Below are 16,194 nucleotides of genomic sequence, written 5' to 3' on the forward strand. Positions count from 1 at the left end.
TCAAGACTCAAACTCGCTGTCGCTGCTGACTGAGATCTCTGGGGTGAAGGCTCCTGTTCCTCTGCGCTCTGTCTCTGTGCTACAGTCACTAGCCTCTGGGCTGCCCAAGTGGCGGGGGGAAGTAGGCACCAAGTGGGGGTGGTGGCGGCACTCCTGAAGGGAACCATCGGGGGAGGCTTCAGAGGGCAGAAGGGAAGGATCCTGCTGCAGTCTGCATGAAGGAAAAAAAGGAGAGAGAGGTTTTAAGTGACAAATACGTTTTAAGTTAATACTCAATATGACCAAGCTGCACTGGAGTCACATGTGATCTTTTTGGTTGAGTTTGGCCTTTGTGAGCAGAGCTAGGATAAAGGATCTTCAATGTGGCCACCTTGCACTTCAAGAGCTAACAGTGTGACTGTTCCTTGTTACTTCACCTCATAATATTAGCTCACCTATTGCAATTTATTATGGATAAGCCACATTTTCTTCTGCAGAAATTCTATAGTTATATAATTATATGGAGACTATTAGTCAATTAATTGATTAAACTGACACAAAAATAGCCTGCAATTATTTTATATTCAGTTCTAGAACTTGCTGCTGTCCTTTGTTTTAAAATCATTGTAACTCAAATATCTTTGGGTTATAGACTTGCTAAATGCTATTTGCGTAAATCTAATTTGGCTTGAGGGAATTATACACTTCACTGTTTATGGCATTTCTTAGAACCAAAACATTATAAATTATTAATCAACAGATATCTATAGTGTAATGAAAATAATTGGTACTTTTGGTATTAGTTTGAACAAAAAAAAAATTAAGCTGGAGTTTGAGTAAACGGCAAATTTCAGTCTTCATCCTGCTTCATTGTCTTTCTCTTTTGTTCGTACTGAGAATAATCCCATGTAATTTTTACATACCGGTTCTTTGCAGATGCAGCTCGGTCTCTTTGACGACGGTTTTTGAACCAGTTGCCGACCTGTGTGGGTGTGAGTCCCGTGGCCTGGGCCAAATGCCGTTTCCTGGATGGGTTAGGGTAGGGGTCTTGGAGATACCACTCTCTCAGCAAACTTCGTGTCCTTTCCTGGAAAAGATATAGAATAATATATGCATGTTTAAGCCTTCATGCTTAGTTTAAGCGTTTGATATATTTTATGTTGCCTTTGGTTTTTTTGTATAAGGATATATGACACTTTGAAAAGACACCTTATGCAGGTCACATTCATGTGTTTTGCATTTGATTATCCTGTTAAAAGTACAATAATCTTATCACACTCTTATGATGCTCAGTTTAAACATATTAGGCTGGCTTTATAAATAAATGATCACAATCTACAATACAGGTAAACCTATCAATATATAGCCACTAAATTGGATCATGATAATGGGCTTAATAGCCTATCTTCTGTGGTTAGGAATTACAGATTATCTACACTTATGAACAATCCTTCACCTTGCCACAAGAGGGAGATCACACTTCCACCCAGGAGGCAAAGTGCATGTCTGCTTGTTCTCTAGTGCACTATTTTGGATCCTGAAAGCAACGTGTATTTCTTGTTTGTTTATGAAATTTATGTGGTATTACTGAAATTTAAGTGACAAAATAGAGACAAAGGCTCACTGGTTTCTGTATTTCTTTTGTTCATAATGATGCTCAAGATGCTTTAGACGCCATGATGTTACAATTAATTACATTTTGACAGTAATAATAGTTTCTAAAATTGACTGATTTGATTTGATGCAAGATTAACTGCATCCTAAAGTACAATAATTATTCAGCTCAACAAGTCACCAAGTAATTCACTCAAATTATGATGAAGTGAGAGTTCTAATGCAAGAACATGTGAGCCCTTAATACAAGAACACACGTAGAATCTGACATTGTTTAAAAGTATGTTAGAGGATAAATATCCTGGTCAGAAAGTCGTGTCCAAGCTTGTGTGGGATCTCTGATCTTGCAACAGGACACCGGGACAAAGCAGTTTGACTATGACAGAAGTGAGAAAGATGGTCACGGCTGTAATGATCGTCTTAAGAGCTCAAAGATTAGACTGTTGGATACAGGGGTGTCAGGTTAAAAATCAACTTTACGGTAGAGCAGCTGATGGTCAAGCTTCAAATGTTTAAATACATAAATCAATGCTGTGAGGCCATTCGGCAGTACAAAATCTATAATCTTCCGGTCATCTACCTTAAAGCAGTGCGTCTTCTGCTCGCCGTCCCAGATAGTGCGGGGTAGAGGGAACTTCTTGCGGATCCGATACTTCTCCACCGGGCCCAGCGGCCGCCCTCGGAGCCTCTCCGCCTCTCGGTAGTGCGCGTCCAGCCACAGGTCTTGCAGCTTGGCGTGTGACTCGCGAGTGAACCGGTGACTCTGGAGGATCTGGTAAAGAGCCTCAAAGTTTCCCCCGTGGAAAGCGACTAGCGCCCTCGCTCGCATTACGGACTCGTGTCGGTTCAGCGCTTCTCCAGCAGAGCCAGGGACAGCGGCGGGCAAGGACCAGAGGAACCGACCGAGGCGCTCGATATCCCCGGTCTCCTCCAAGTTCTCGCACACCCGAGCGACCTGGTCCGGTGTAAACATCGGCAACGGGAACATCTTGCTTTGTTGCGTCTCAGTAGCTCACCGGTGAAGTGGTGAAATGTTGACAGGGCGCATGAAATGATGTATCCAACTGTGCGTAAAACTCCGTGCGCGCGCCGCCCTTTTCAGACAACGGCAAGTTTATCGACAGTTGCAATTTGTATCTGCTTCCTTTCTTATGTAAGTGAGTTTTCCAGGTATTTGGGCAAATGTTTCGGAGAAGCCCGGGCGAGACGGTGACCGCGGCTCCGAGTGTCTCGAGGAGATAGAAATAAAGCAAGAGGATGAGGAGTCAACTTGTATTTATAGCTAGATACAATTAGCATCTCTGCGGTTGTTTTGAGAAGGATTATACATCCCGACCATTAGCCTCTTAGTGGGGGGTAGTGTGTATAGAGGTGACTGGTTGATCAGCTTGTTTGGCTTAGCCTGGGGATACATTGACTGCCAGGATAACTTCAGTTAGCAAACAAGTGAGGATAGGTTATTTCATTTTCGGATCTGGTGGATATGGAAAGGCTATAGAAGATGATGAGCAGGAGCAAATGTGAAAAGTTTTTTGCTAAAGAAACGAATTCAGGTTTAAGACAACAAATGTTTGACGTTTAATGGTGAGACCTTTTATTTTTAGGAAAATTAGAAACCATTAATAACAAACAGTTACTCTGCTGCCATGGTCGTGATGGTGAAAATTGGTGGCTCAACATTTGGCTGAGTAGATGTGTTGGGACACAAAGCTTTAGCATCCCTGACCAGCTAATACCCATGTAATTAAAACAGACACGGTTGCACCTGTAGGTTATCCTCTGGGACCTTTTGCCAGACCAAGACATAATGAAAACTACTGTAGACATCATTGTGCTACAGAGCAACTCCAGGACATGGAATTAATGATCTGCTGCCTGCTTCAATCCTTCTGATCTCAGTAGCTCATTAATCAGTCTTAGGACAATTTTCTTATTAATCAGGTTAAGGATCCTGTAGGCATCTGTCAATTGTAATGCAAACATGTTACACTTTATTTGGAAAACTATTACACGTAACTTTTCATGGAATGGACCAAAGCCCAAATAAAGAATGTTAAGTTATAAGTAATTATAGTAATAATAAATTATATTTTAAATTTCACTGGACTCCTATTTGAAATGCCTCTGGAGGTAGACATAGATTAGTCCTTGTAGTGAATATGAGGCTTTACATAAAGGTTGCAGTCAGGTGAGGGATCATCTGGTTTAAAATACGGTGAACTGCTTAAAATCCCATCTATAAATCTGTCTGGATATGAGCCTGCCAGACACAAAGTGCTGATCTATGTGATCTATTAGGATTTTTTTGATTTGATAGGTAGACAACAGTTGTTAGGGTGTCAGGTTTTCTTAATCATTATTTTGTGATTAATGAATGAATTACTATTGTGTCAAAAAATGTAAATAACCAGTAACAGCAGTTTATTTAAATTGTTTAGTTTTTTAACGAAAATAATTGAGTGATTCAGTTCACAGTGATATAAAATAGTCAAACAGAAAATGGACATTTGAGAAGTCAGAATAAGCAAATATTTACTAGTTAAATTTCTTTATATTTAGTCATGTAGCAAATTGACATAAGTTACTTTCTGTCAGTCACATAGTTCACTAATCCTTTTAATGCATGTCATGGAGAAGCTGTTTTACTCTGGTTTTGAGATGCTGTTGAGTAGAGTTCATGGTACATAAAGCCTATAAAGTTACTTTATAAGCAGTAGGCAATCATTTGATACATGTTAGATCTTAAATCTAGATTAAAATACCAGATGGGATTGGTTTGCTAATGGAAAGGGGAGGTGTGTGTGTGTCTATTTGTGTGTCACTTAGCACAGAAGGGGAGAAATGAGCTCAGTGAAGTTACAGTTACAGTTAATCTAACCCTTCCAAGGTTCAGACACTTCATACCACTGACCACCACACACATACACAGACACTCACCTGCATTACAAGAAATCTGTCAGCCCAGCCTGTTTAACACTTTGAGAGCAGATTGAACCAAAATCTGCTTAAGTGCTCCCAAGCCGTTACAACGGGATGAATAATAAGATGGAGGTGGGATGAACAGATGATATATCTGTTTGTAGAAGGGTGGACGGTACAGTGACCATATATAGCAGTAAGCATAGATGTCTTTGTAACTATAACTGATATATTTAGGAAATACTGTCCTTAAGGCAAGACGTTTTGAGAATTTACCCCAGTTTTAATAATAAATGTGGAAGCCCAAACCATTTATTATTTTTTTTTTTTTTTTTGGGTGCTCCCGTTTAAGGGTCGCCACAACAGATCAATTGATCCACATGATTTATATGGCACAAGTTTTACTCTGGATACCCTTTCTGGCACAATTGTCATTTAGTCGGGCTTGGGGCTGACACTAAGACTGCACTGGCTTGTGCAACCTCAGTGGCTGAGGCTAACAGCCCTTGGCCTTCCTAGGTGGTCTCTATAACCAGGCCCAGCCCTGCTTAGTTTCTGAGCCCAAATTTATGTTAAATTACAGTACCTACAGAAAGTATTCTGCTCCCTCACTTTTTTCATGCTTTATTGTGTTGTAGGTTTAATTTTAAATGAAAGAAAAAATTATGAGAAATATCAGTCTACACCCTATAACTGATTATGACAAAGTGAAACCAAGTTTTTACAAAGTTTATTAATTAAAACAAAATGAAAAACAGAACTCCTTCATTTACAAAAATATTCAGAGCCTTTTACTGTGATACTTCAGATTGTGATCAGTTGCCTCTTATTTTCTTTAATTATCCTTGTGATATGTCTAGAACTGTGTGTGGACAGCTGTGTATTCATTTAGTAAGGTTTAAATCTGACCTGACTTTAACGTTTTTGTAAAGTTTATTTGTTTCCATAGGTTATCTGCATGTGTTCTGGTTCCCTTGAGTCCAAACATGTGATAGTTGATGGAAAAAAATGCCTATATATAAGTAGGTGTTTTTTGTGTCTTTGTTTGTCCTGGTTTAGATTGCGGATACTCTGAAGGACATCTCACATCAGGACTGAAAGCCAAAGTGAGCTGATGCCTTTTCCTCAAATGCTACATGGAAAACTACTGGTACGCTCAGGCACACCTCTTCAATTTGTAAGTTACAAAAGCTTGACAAGGTAAGTCAGTAGTTGTCAAAGTGTAAATACCTGGAGAAAACTGGGTCACGTTCCATAATACCCACATTTGTTGTAGTAGCAGTAGTTGTGTGTGGACACTGTATATTGTTTCAGTTTATAGTTTTGTATGTTGTTACTTGTATGTTTATAGTCATGGTGTGGTAAAAAGAACAATAGTGGATATTGTGCCTAGTTACCATTATTTATATTTTACAAAGGCTTCTTCATCAGTGTAATTCATGTTTGGCAGTGAATGAAGACAACCTGAGGCAAAAACAAACAAATCTTGTCAACCAGTTTTTGGTCTTGAAAAGTATAGTTCAGGGAATTCAATTCCTAAACAAGGACACAGTTGCAACATGTCTAGGGTCTTCTCCTTCTCTCGCCTAGCACCTATTGGCATAGGATTTAACCTTTTCTACAGTCTGCGGTCAGGATTAGTGGGTATAGAAAATGTATGGATATTGTCTTCTGTGACTCAACTCATGACAAAGAATGATGTTTTGGTAGCAAATCAAAGCTCTAAATTCAGTGGGACTACCATCAGATAGATATAAACTTGATTTCCACTGTTTGTAATTGTTTGGTCACTCTATTAGGTTTTGATTCACAAACAGACTGAAGAATATTTTGCATTTGTTATCAACTACGATTTAATGTATAGACACACATGCGTCAATGGTTGGTTACATATATGGTGGAACCCCACTTGACATAATTAATTAGTGGCTTAAACAAAAGCCTCCTGCTTAAAAATGACCTGTTAATGTTGCCAACACGCAAAGCAGGGGGCATGCATCTGTGTGTGTGGAATGGAGGTATTACTACACTGTATAAATCCACACCAACACAATTAACAAGCAATTGGGCGGAGAAGTATTTAGTATTATCTGCTTATCACTGTCAACCCCTTTTCTAAGGAAAATGGGTTAAAAAACACACAATGACACATACACACTCACAACACACACTAATTCCCTCCAGGCAAATGTGTAAGGGCTAATTACAAGCTCATTTGCAACTCAATAGCAGTATCCTCTCAGACAGGTCTATCCCCCTGCGTCTTCCCCTCCCTCATGCCCAGCATACTGTGTATTAGCTTCACCTCTCAGCTCACACTGAGACACTCACTAACGACAAAAATTAGGGAGGAGGAGAGAAACAGGAAGATCTCTTGTTTCAATAGACACAGGTGGTATGAAGTTACTGTGGACCACATTTCGAACAAATACTGATAGGGGATTTTGTTAAAACCAAGTTTTAATTACAGCTATAGCTCAGTTTTGGTGCATAATATAAAAATATAACCAAGGTTAATAAACTGTATTAGACATAAACAAATTTTTCACACACATCAGACCAATTTAAATATGCAGTAAACTTTATCGGCTAAAAAAAAATCCTTCATTTTCTATATTCCAAGATGACCTATTCAAATAAGTTGCTTTTCTCTAAACAGCAGTTTGAAGCACAACAAATTATACTCAAGAAGATTCTTTGTTTAAAAAAAAATACCTTAAGGATTCATTTTCAAAATTGTTGCAGAGAGAATAATTTTCTCTCATTTGGTTGGTGTTTTTAACCACTAATATGCCCAATTAAATATTCCTCCTATACTTTTATAAGCTATAATGGAGTTCTGTTGAGCTTTTATGAGCTTAGTCAATACTACATAGCTGTTTTCAGCTACTCAACACCAATAGTTTTCCTTCTGGGATTATTTTAAAAATCATTTTTCAATTAAAGTTGAACACATATTAAAGATAAGTGATTGCTACTTCAGGTCTTCCAAGAAGTGTCGGGAACCCACAAGGAAGTTCTTAAAAGCCAGAAAACTTGTGGCATAGGACTAAAGACACTTTTTATGTAGTGCCTGGGTTCTTGACATTATAGCAAGTCCATGGGAAATCCTATCTGTGTGAATTTATGAGTCAGAGCACCAAGCGGCTTTACTCTTCAAGGTGTGAAGTGAAAAGCTGTCTGGAGATTATTTGTGTAATGAGATGTTCTTTTCAGGTATCATTTACTAGTGGATTGGTTTGTTGTTCCCTCTGGTATAATGAACCACCTCAGATAGTATTATGTTTGCTGTTTGGAGGCTCAGCTTTCCACAAGCTCACATTTAGCTGGCAAACTCTAATTTAAGCTTTAAAAATAGGCCTGGCAAATCACTGTTTGCATTAGATTATTTGTTTTAGTGTTTGCTGATTCTGATTACAGAGCTTTGAATACTCAAAATGTTTGGGTAATACAGTGGATGATGTAACGGGCTGTGGCTGGGCCTTTTTCAGACTTGGTGTTTAGATCCCCAAAACAGTGAAAACCTTTGACTCTTGTCAATTTTTTTTTCTTAAGAGAGAAATGAGTGAGTGTAATTATAGAATTGCATGGACCTTTGTTGTTTTAAAAAAAATTTTACTAATTAACCCAATATAGCTTGAAATTCCTTTTCTCAAGGTGTTAGTTTGGTTTTAATAATTAATTTTAAATTTAAAAAATACTTTTTCAGAGTTAATTTGTTACTTATTATCTGCAGATATGAGATATTAAAAAACAGGGCCAGAACTATGTGAGTATAACATTAAAATGCAAAAGCAGTAAAGTGATTTATTATTTTTGTGCACAGCTTTTCTTATCAGATCATCTCTCTTGCTTTTTCAGGAAAACCCTCCTCTTCGTCTGCTCACCTCCTTCATCACATGTCACAGGTGTTACTGGAGCTGTTTAGGAATCCTGAAGGATTAAAGGTGGGACTTACTCTTACCTAATACTATAATGCTCATTAATTCCTGCTTTGGTGACTTACCTCCTCCTGATCTGCTCTGGTGGGCCAAGCCCAGTCCCATCCTATCCCTTCTCCTTCTACAACAGTTGGAGTGACAGTTTATCTTTTTCGTAAAAGTATGGATATGTCTGTGCATAGGTCTCTCTGGATGTATCACAGTTATGACAACTTTCATGACCCACTAGTATAAAGCTGGATACTGGAGGGGCGATTTTCTGTTACGGTCAATTCGGTCAATTGCACAGTTATGTGCAAGGATTTTGGGCACACTGTGTCCAGACAAGTTTCTTTGGAAAAGGGATATCTGATATCATGCAACTTTGTAACAAAGTGTGATTCCAATTTTCAAAACAAATGCTAAGCAATACATATCTAATAAATATAATAATACCACTTAGTGGATTTGTTGCACCTGTAAAGAGTATGTATATATGTATATATGAGTGCAAAAAGTAGTGAAAACAAAATGCCATCCTCACTACTGGCTTATATTGATTTTGTTTAACAGTATCTTCTCAGGTTCTTTGATGGGCAGACATCTGAACTAAAGTTTAATCTGTCATATTAATCCCACCTAATCTCCTGTATTGCAACTTCTTTATTAAGTATATTGACTAGATTAAGTATTCAGCCAGATCTGGGTTTTTTCTGCATTAGAATAAGTTAAACTCAACATTTAGTGCTACTTATGACTTTTTCAGTCATATTTTTTAATCCATATTTGATGTGCTTTCTTTTGCAGGAGCACTAGTGATGGTGATGTCACAGTATCCTTCAGGTAATCTTTGACATTGTCTGTGTTGTGCAAACATTGGGGTACTTGTATCATAGCTTCCATCATCTGTTACTGAACGATTGTGATAAATGAGCCTTGTATTAGTGTATCGATTGAAGCAGAATTAACTCACTGTGCCTGTATATGTGTACATCTACTACATCTTTTCCCGCTAGTTTCATGTTGACAGCAGGGGTGGGAGGCTTAGAGGCGTTAGCTTGGTGGGAAGGATTATCTATATCTGTTAGGCCTCCTTTTCTTTCCCCCAGGCAGTGTCATGTCTCATTACTTCTGTCCTCCAGCCCAGATTGTCTGGCTTTAGCGGGACACATTTAAAATGCAGGCAGCCTGGGCATCCAAGAACACCAGGTTTAGCGACAGAGTGATATGCATGTCCTTTACTTGAGAAGCTTCTTTCAGTAAGTAGACAGGTAAACTTCTCTCAAAGCTGGCATTCATGGCAGCTAAATCTTCTGTTGTTAGAGTGAAATGGGTGCTTGTATCTCTGAGAGCAATTTTTCTGTTGTCTGTTAGTCAAAATACCAAATAAGTATTTGTTCTCAAATGAAAACAATATGTGGTTCCAGCTTCTCTAATGTGAGGATTTGTTTTTCTCTGTTTTATATATTTATAAACCCCCTGCCTTTGGATTTTTGACTATCAGTTCTGAAAGACAAGACATTGTTTGGAGATTGTGAGAAGCAAAGGATAATGAAAATCATTACTTTATCCCTTTACACTTCTTGCAGCCCTTAGTGGAATTCATTTTTAATAAATTAAAAATAAAGAACCAACCAATTTAATAGTTGAACAGTAACACAGTTTGAACACTGACTGAAAAGACATAATGGATATTATATTAAAGTACCATCTTTCAGTGACATTCCACTTGTTAAAAAGCAGACTACAGGCAGAGACTCCACATCTGCAAAATATTAAATATGACTTTGTTTGACTGCTAAAATTTGGTACACTGTGTTAAAAGGACTACATGTCCAACAGAGTGATGTACATATTGATATAAGCTTAGTTAAAAGTAAAGCTTACACTTGCCACTTTCATGTAGTGTTCATTATTTTGTTTCAATTGGAATCTGCTGAAGACAAAAGTAGGTAACTGTCTGATTATTATTATCTGTTCCCATGTCACTTTTCTGTAAGATCTCTTCATTGACTATTTCCTATAATTGAAAAGCCAGAGGCTGCGCTAATCCAAAATTTAGCACCTGAAGCTGATCCACTCTGACTTCCTTAAATACAGCTTTCAATTATCCAATGGTCCCTGGATGGGAAGAGGTTTAAACATAAATATATACATGTAACTGAAAATGGCTCCTAAAGTTCAGCCATTTCTCTGAATCATTTGGCCTAATCACTTGTAAATCCCTCCAGTCAAGTGGCTCATTAGAAGCAGTTGTTGGTGTTAAGCTGAGTGGCATAAACATCGTCTATAGTGCTTTTCTCTTCAACCTGCTGTTAAACATGCTACAGGGACAAAAAACCATTTCATTCTACCCACATTTCATGTTGTGAATTCCTTTCACCAGTATGGGTCAATGACTCTTTAGTTTGTTACCCCTTCATTGACCCAAAACAGGGCCTGTATGTCTACAGACCATGTTTGTTGACCCCTTGCTCTTGTTGCCTTTAACCCCCACCCCTCTTACCAAAGACGTGAAGCTCTCCTGGCCTTAGCAGAATAGCTAATCTAGATGGCAGGAGGCCTCCCTCCTGCTAGGATACACAAGAGAGGGCAGCCCTAATTGCTTATGTCATAAAGCTCTCTGACCCAGATAAGCCTTCACTCCCCAAAGCTGTCGAGATAAACCCCACTTTACCTCACCAAACCTGCCTCTCCTGATCCACACAAGCCCCCTCCCATCCCAACATTTCTGTATCTTCTGCCACATTATTAACACCCGGGCCAAAGGAGAATCAAATAAACACCATGGGTAGACAGAGCTTTTCACAATAGTATTTTTTCTTGAACCATTTAAGGAGTTGTATGTTAAGCTGCGTACTGAATGTATGTATTAATTCATAAACCTAGTGAAAAACTATTCTTGTAGCTTTACTGAGGGAAAAAAATGACATTTTTAGATACATGAACAATCTTCCTCAAAGACATATAAAATATTTGTAAGGATGTTCTAGTAAATCTGAGTAACAGCAGATCTTTGTAGAAGACGCAATTAATTGACCAGAAAGCAAAAGTGCCAGACATTTAAAACAACATATGACTTGATTAGGTTTGCCCAATGAAGGCTAACCTAAAGGCAGGGCGTTGAATTGCGTGCTACTAGTGCTCGCGTACCTCGCTCTTTATTGAGCCCGGTAATTTAGGCTTAGCCACGAAATGCCACAGTGTGCTGGACAGTGGTCAAGGGCCGAATGTCACACGTGCTCTACTTTACTAACAGATGGTTGACTCACTGAACGACACTTAGGCAGTTCTAAAGCTACACAAACAGATGTTTGTTTTAATTTCTTTCTAAATCTTTTGTCATACAGAGAAAAAAAGAAAAATACTGCTCTTTGGAAATAATAGTTAACTCAAATGGTATAGATCAAAAAGGAGCCTTACTGAAAACTCCCCAAAGTCCATTTAATATAAATCTTAATTACTAAATAGGAGCTTTTAATTGGATATTGGCCTGCCTCACCCTGTAATCACCCATCACATGCTACTGGTGCAGGGATGACTGTAAATCCCCATCTTAAACTCTTAAACCATGTTACACTACAGGTTAATTTCAACTGTGTCAAGTGCCCAGTGAATAATACTTCTGGTATCATGTAGTTTCCACTACTTGAAATATACATATCACTCCCTAATGTAATAACACAATTTCTGGTTGATTGTTCTTATAAACTTTTCTTAACATTATTTGTCATTACCAATCCCTCTGGTGAGGTTAATTGATTTTAAGTATTTCCAAACGCTCAAAGAACTTTCTAATGAATGGCAGTATTATACAGTGGGTTTAAAAACTGACTGTACCCTGAAGAATACTTAAAAGCAAGTTATGGGTCAAAAAGTGTCATCCAGCAGGTTTATTAGAAACTCCAACAATACAAATTGGGCTTTATATTTTGTGAACACAAAAGAAAAAATAAATACTAAAAATGCAATTTCAAGTAAGGAAGGACACATTAGGAAGAAAACACCACACCACATCATTACACAATGTAATTTCTTGAAATTGATCACACTCCAAAAAATACCAAATAACATTTATTTTATAGTGGTTCTAAATGTTCAATATCAAACATACTTTTTTGCACCTAATACAGTTTTGTGCTACAGTTTTCCTGCATGAGGTAATTAAAAATGGTTCAACCAATTCCAGTGAAACATTTTCATCACAATAAATATACAAAACACTACCAGTGAGGAAGGAAAAATTATTTTAAACTCTTGAAATAAACAATTACAGAACAATTGAACAGTTAAAAGTAAACTGAAATAAACATCTTTTGTATATGTATTTTCACTAAACAAACAAAAGAGTGGTAGTCAAGCTTGTACCTGTGGCTTTCCCCTGGCCATGATGCACTCTTATTTCAGTAGGTGAAAAAAACAGCTCTCAATAAACCAACAGACTACTAGTGTAAGGTCCTCAGTACTACAATACAGTAGTTTTCAACAGTACTGACAAAAAGCCTGTTTTTTGTACAATGTCTCTATGTAAAGTTCCTCAGTGCTTTGTTGGCCTCATGACATGTAAGTAATCAGCTCGGTTTGACGCAAGAACAAGCACTCACAGGGTGCTAAAAGCTGACAGCTGTGGTGCAGACTAAATTCACATCCCTCTGAGCACCAAACAACACTGGTGTTGTGTAATCCCTGTGTTCTGCTGTAGTGTTTCTAAGACTCACTTCAGGTTAAATATATACAGCAACTGAGTATTTAACACTCAAGTGCCTGTTGCCATCTGGTGGCAGAAGCAAAAAGATTTACGAGGACTGAAATTTTGAATCACAGCTTATTTCCTGTTAAACCAAAGTAACAGTTTTGTAAAAACTGGCTAATAGTCAGACTGAATTGTCTGTTTAATATTAGTGAAAAGGTGAAAAACAATCTAAAACCTTAAGCTTGAGGTTATGTAGTGTGAAATCAAGACTTTTTTTTGTCAGTTTCTCTGAATATGGAGATGCTTTGTCTTGAAATTACATTTTTATACATGGAAATGTTTTAAAACAGAACATGTACTTAATATAGTTATGTTAACATCAGTCAAATGGCACTGAGATTTTAAATGTGCATTTGATTAAAAAACAGTTGAGTGCCCAGCTAGATTTTCACCACATTATTTTGTCTTTTCAGTCTCAACTAGGGAAACACTGGCTTCCCCAGAGACTACTTCCCTGCTGCTCATTTTCAGAGACTTGAAATAAATACAAGAGTCGGAGTAGCTAAAACTGCTATTGTGCCGTCATGATGGGGAATCAGAGAAAAATTAGGACATTTTGGGATAAATCAGAACCAGGTTAAAAGAAAAATGTATGCCCATCATTTCAGCAGAATACTGATTTTTTTCAGAGACTGATACAGAGACGATGCCATTTCCTTGTCTTCTCCTCAGCATCGTCGAGTGGAGGATGGATATTTGGTTTTCAGGCCCTCTTTGAAGCTGCGAAACAGAACACGGTTGCGTTTGTTCTCCTCATCTTTCCTGGCATGGAACTCCCCCTGTATTTTGAAGCCCCGGTGCACCACGAAGGCTGAGCTCAACACAGGAAACCTGTATCCAGCTACATGGAGCTCACAGGCCTGGAAAAAGAAGATTGAAAGAAAGGATGAGAAGGCTGATACAGAAGTGGGAAGTGATGAGAAGGAAAGGAAATGAGAAATAGAAGAAAGTGACAGACAAAACTGGTACTATGCACTATGTACTATGTAGGTGAGAACAAAGGTCACAGCAAGCAGGAGGGACAGGAAGCAAGGAGAATCTATTTCTATGGCTGATAGTATGTCAGTTATTTGTAAGCACTTGTGAAAATATCCTAAATCAAGGTCTGTTTGCAAACTTTTGTCTTGGAGGGTTTGTTTTTTGTTTAGTTTTGTTTTTACGGTCTATATCAGGTATTCATGTGTTGCATGATTCAAAGATTTCTTAAATATTGATTATGTACTGACCTGACTGATACGATTGAAACCATATTGCTTGAAGTTCTCATCATAGAGGGGCACGGTGCGGGGACCAATGTAGAAAGGCTCCCAAGGGTCCACCCAGGTGAGTGTGTAGGCAACTTCCAGGGTGCCTGTGCCTCTGACGTGGCTGTTAACCCACTGTGAGTAGTTGGTGGGGGCCTGACAGCGAGGACACAGCTCTTCATAAAACGGACGGACTTCACCTACCTGGTAGAGCTGGACCAGCTCAGCCTTGGTGGCAGGCATCTTCCTGGCGTGGCGGATCTCAAAAGCAGGCAACACAAATACTTCATCACTTGCTGGCTCACGCCTCATGATCATGGCCAAGAACTGCTGGTGCAGGTCAGCACTTGGCATCATATCGATGTCAATGACCAGGATGTAAGAGGACTCTGTGCCACCCCGGGCTACATTACGAAGAAGGTTGTTGGGGTAGGAGACATTTCCACTGATGGCATAGTTCTTGTATGTATCACTGTGGGTTTCCAGTCTAGAAAATACTGAGGTACAGTCCTCAAGCCCTGCAAAATGCTCACGGTCCTGCTCAGGGAAACTGGCCATCTCTCCTGAGAGGCAGACCAGGTGGAAGTCCACCAGGGCTTGGATCTGAGGGCAGAAGAAGCTGAGTGCATAGACCAGAGCTGTGGCAATCTTGACATCTTGCCCATGTGCGAATATGGCCACAGAGAGTGGGTTCTGCCATCTTTCCACGAGAGATTCCAGGTGATGCAGGTTGTTGATGGTCGTGTGAGTGGCTAAAGCCAGGACATTTGAGCCGGGGTCGGATCCTGGTTTCTGATTTGTGGTGAAATCACTTTTGATCAAGTTTTTGTACACCCGGTACTGCCCACTGTTGTCGAAGATCCCACCAGTAGACAGAGAGTACCTCAGACGCTCCTTCCGCGAATTTTTCTCGGGGTGCGCATTTTTCTTTGCTCCAGAGCCTCCAAAGAGCTCAGAGTATCGATACCGCTGCTGCTTACCGTGAAATTTTGACAAGAAGGACAGATATATAAGCTGCAGGAGCGCCACGATCAGCAGAGCACTCAGCACCACTTTGAAGGCGGAACATTTCTTGGAGAGATGCATTCCAGAAAAACTGCGAAGTTGCTGATTACTGTACACAAAGCAGGCCCAAACACTGGGGCTGTTTCTTTGTAGGATATTTCTGTCCAAGCGTCCCAGCTAATGTTACCTACATTGCTACCATAATGCTAATACTGCAGCCTCCATGAGGCTGGAAACGCGACGAATTCTTGACTGCATTTCTTCACTGCTTCGTGGCAACTCTGCCCCAGAGTTTCAAATGACCGTCGACAACGCGAATAAAACAACGAAACAGATCCAGTTTCTGTGATCTCCATCAAAACAGTACATTTGCTTCCACTCAGCGCCTGAGCTGCTCCTGCGACAGCGGCGCACATCGATGTGTAATAACCGTAATATCTGGGGTAAATGCGCCGCTAAATTCGACCCTGAAGAACAGCCAGTTGGCCTTGGGGTAGTTGGAACTGGTTGCACGGTTGACCGTAAAGGGCTATTTTCACCATTTAAATAGCAACATAGATATATTTTTAATAAAAATGGACGCGATGAAATATTACAGTACATGAGACGAGGTGGCCGAGTGGTTAAGGCGATGGACTGCTAATCCATTGTGCTCTGCACGCGTGGGTTCGAATCCCATCCTCGTCGATATTTATTTTTCCTACTTTCATAAACAGGCTTTTCTAAACAGCCTGGATAAAGGTACTCATTGGCAGGTTCT

At 39.3% G+C, this 16,194-nt stretch overlaps 2 protein-coding genes and 1 non-coding gene across 3 annotated transcripts; 1 reads left to right on the plus strand and 2 right to left on the minus strand.

The window, feature by feature from the left end:
* Positions 1–2,581, minus strand: six7 (SIX homeobox 7). The gene is made up of 3 exons (XM_026296040.1): positions 2,174–2,581; positions 903–1,066; positions 1–211 (listed from the first exon to the last, which is right to left on the minus strand). Exons 1-3 carry the CDS (start codon positions 2,579–2,581, stop codon positions 1–3), a joined length of 783 nt encoding a protein of 260 aa, XP_026151825.1.
* Positions 2,582–12,310: 9,729 nt separating this feature from the next.
* Positions 12,311–15,832, minus strand: b4gat1 (beta-1,4-glucuronyltransferase 1). Its single transcript, XM_026312708.2, has 2 exons — positions 14,412–15,832; positions 12,311–14,045 (listed from the first exon to the last, which is right to left on the minus strand). The coding sequence occupies exons 1-2, from the start codon at positions 15,513–15,515 to the stop codon at positions 13,854–13,856; spliced, it is 1,296 nt and encodes a 431-aa protein (XP_026168493.1). The 5' UTR covers positions 15,516–15,832; the 3' UTR covers positions 12,311–13,853.
* Positions 15,833–16,039: 207 nt separating this feature from the next.
* On the plus strand, positions 16,040–16,121 carry trnas-gcu (transfer RNA serine (anticodon GCU)). The gene has a single exon. It is a non-coding gene; the product is annotated as a tRNA-Ser (tRNA).
* The last annotated feature ends 73 nt before the right edge of the window (positions 16,122–16,194 follow it).

The sequence above is a fragment of the Mastacembelus armatus genome, chromosome 18 (assembly GCF_900324485.2).
Source record: "Mastacembelus armatus chromosome 18, fMasArm1.2, whole genome shotgun sequence".
NCBI lineage: Eukaryota > Metazoa > Chordata > Actinopteri > Synbranchiformes > Mastacembelidae > Mastacembelus > Mastacembelus armatus.

Coding starts and splice junctions, on each gene's coding strand:
- six7 (XM_026296040.1), bottom strand. CDS start 2,581: ATGTTCCCGTTGCCGATGTTTACACCGGACCAGGTCGCTCGGGTGTGC. Junction 1,067..2,173: donor AGAAGACGCACTGCTTTAAG/GTAGATGACCGG, acceptor TATCTTTTCCAG/GAAAGGACACGAAGTTTGCT. Junction 212..902: donor GCTGCATCTGCAAAGAACCG/GTATGTAAAAAT, acceptor TCCTTCATGCAG/ACTGCAGCAGGATCCTTCCC.
- b4gat1 (XM_026312708.2), bottom strand. CDS start 15,515: ATGCATCTCTCCAAGAAATGTTCCGCCTTCAAAGTGGTGCTGAGTGCT. Junction 14,046..14,411: donor GTTTCAATCGTATCAGTCAG/GTCAGTACATAA, acceptor TTCTTTTTCCAG/GCCTGTGAGCTCCATGTAGC.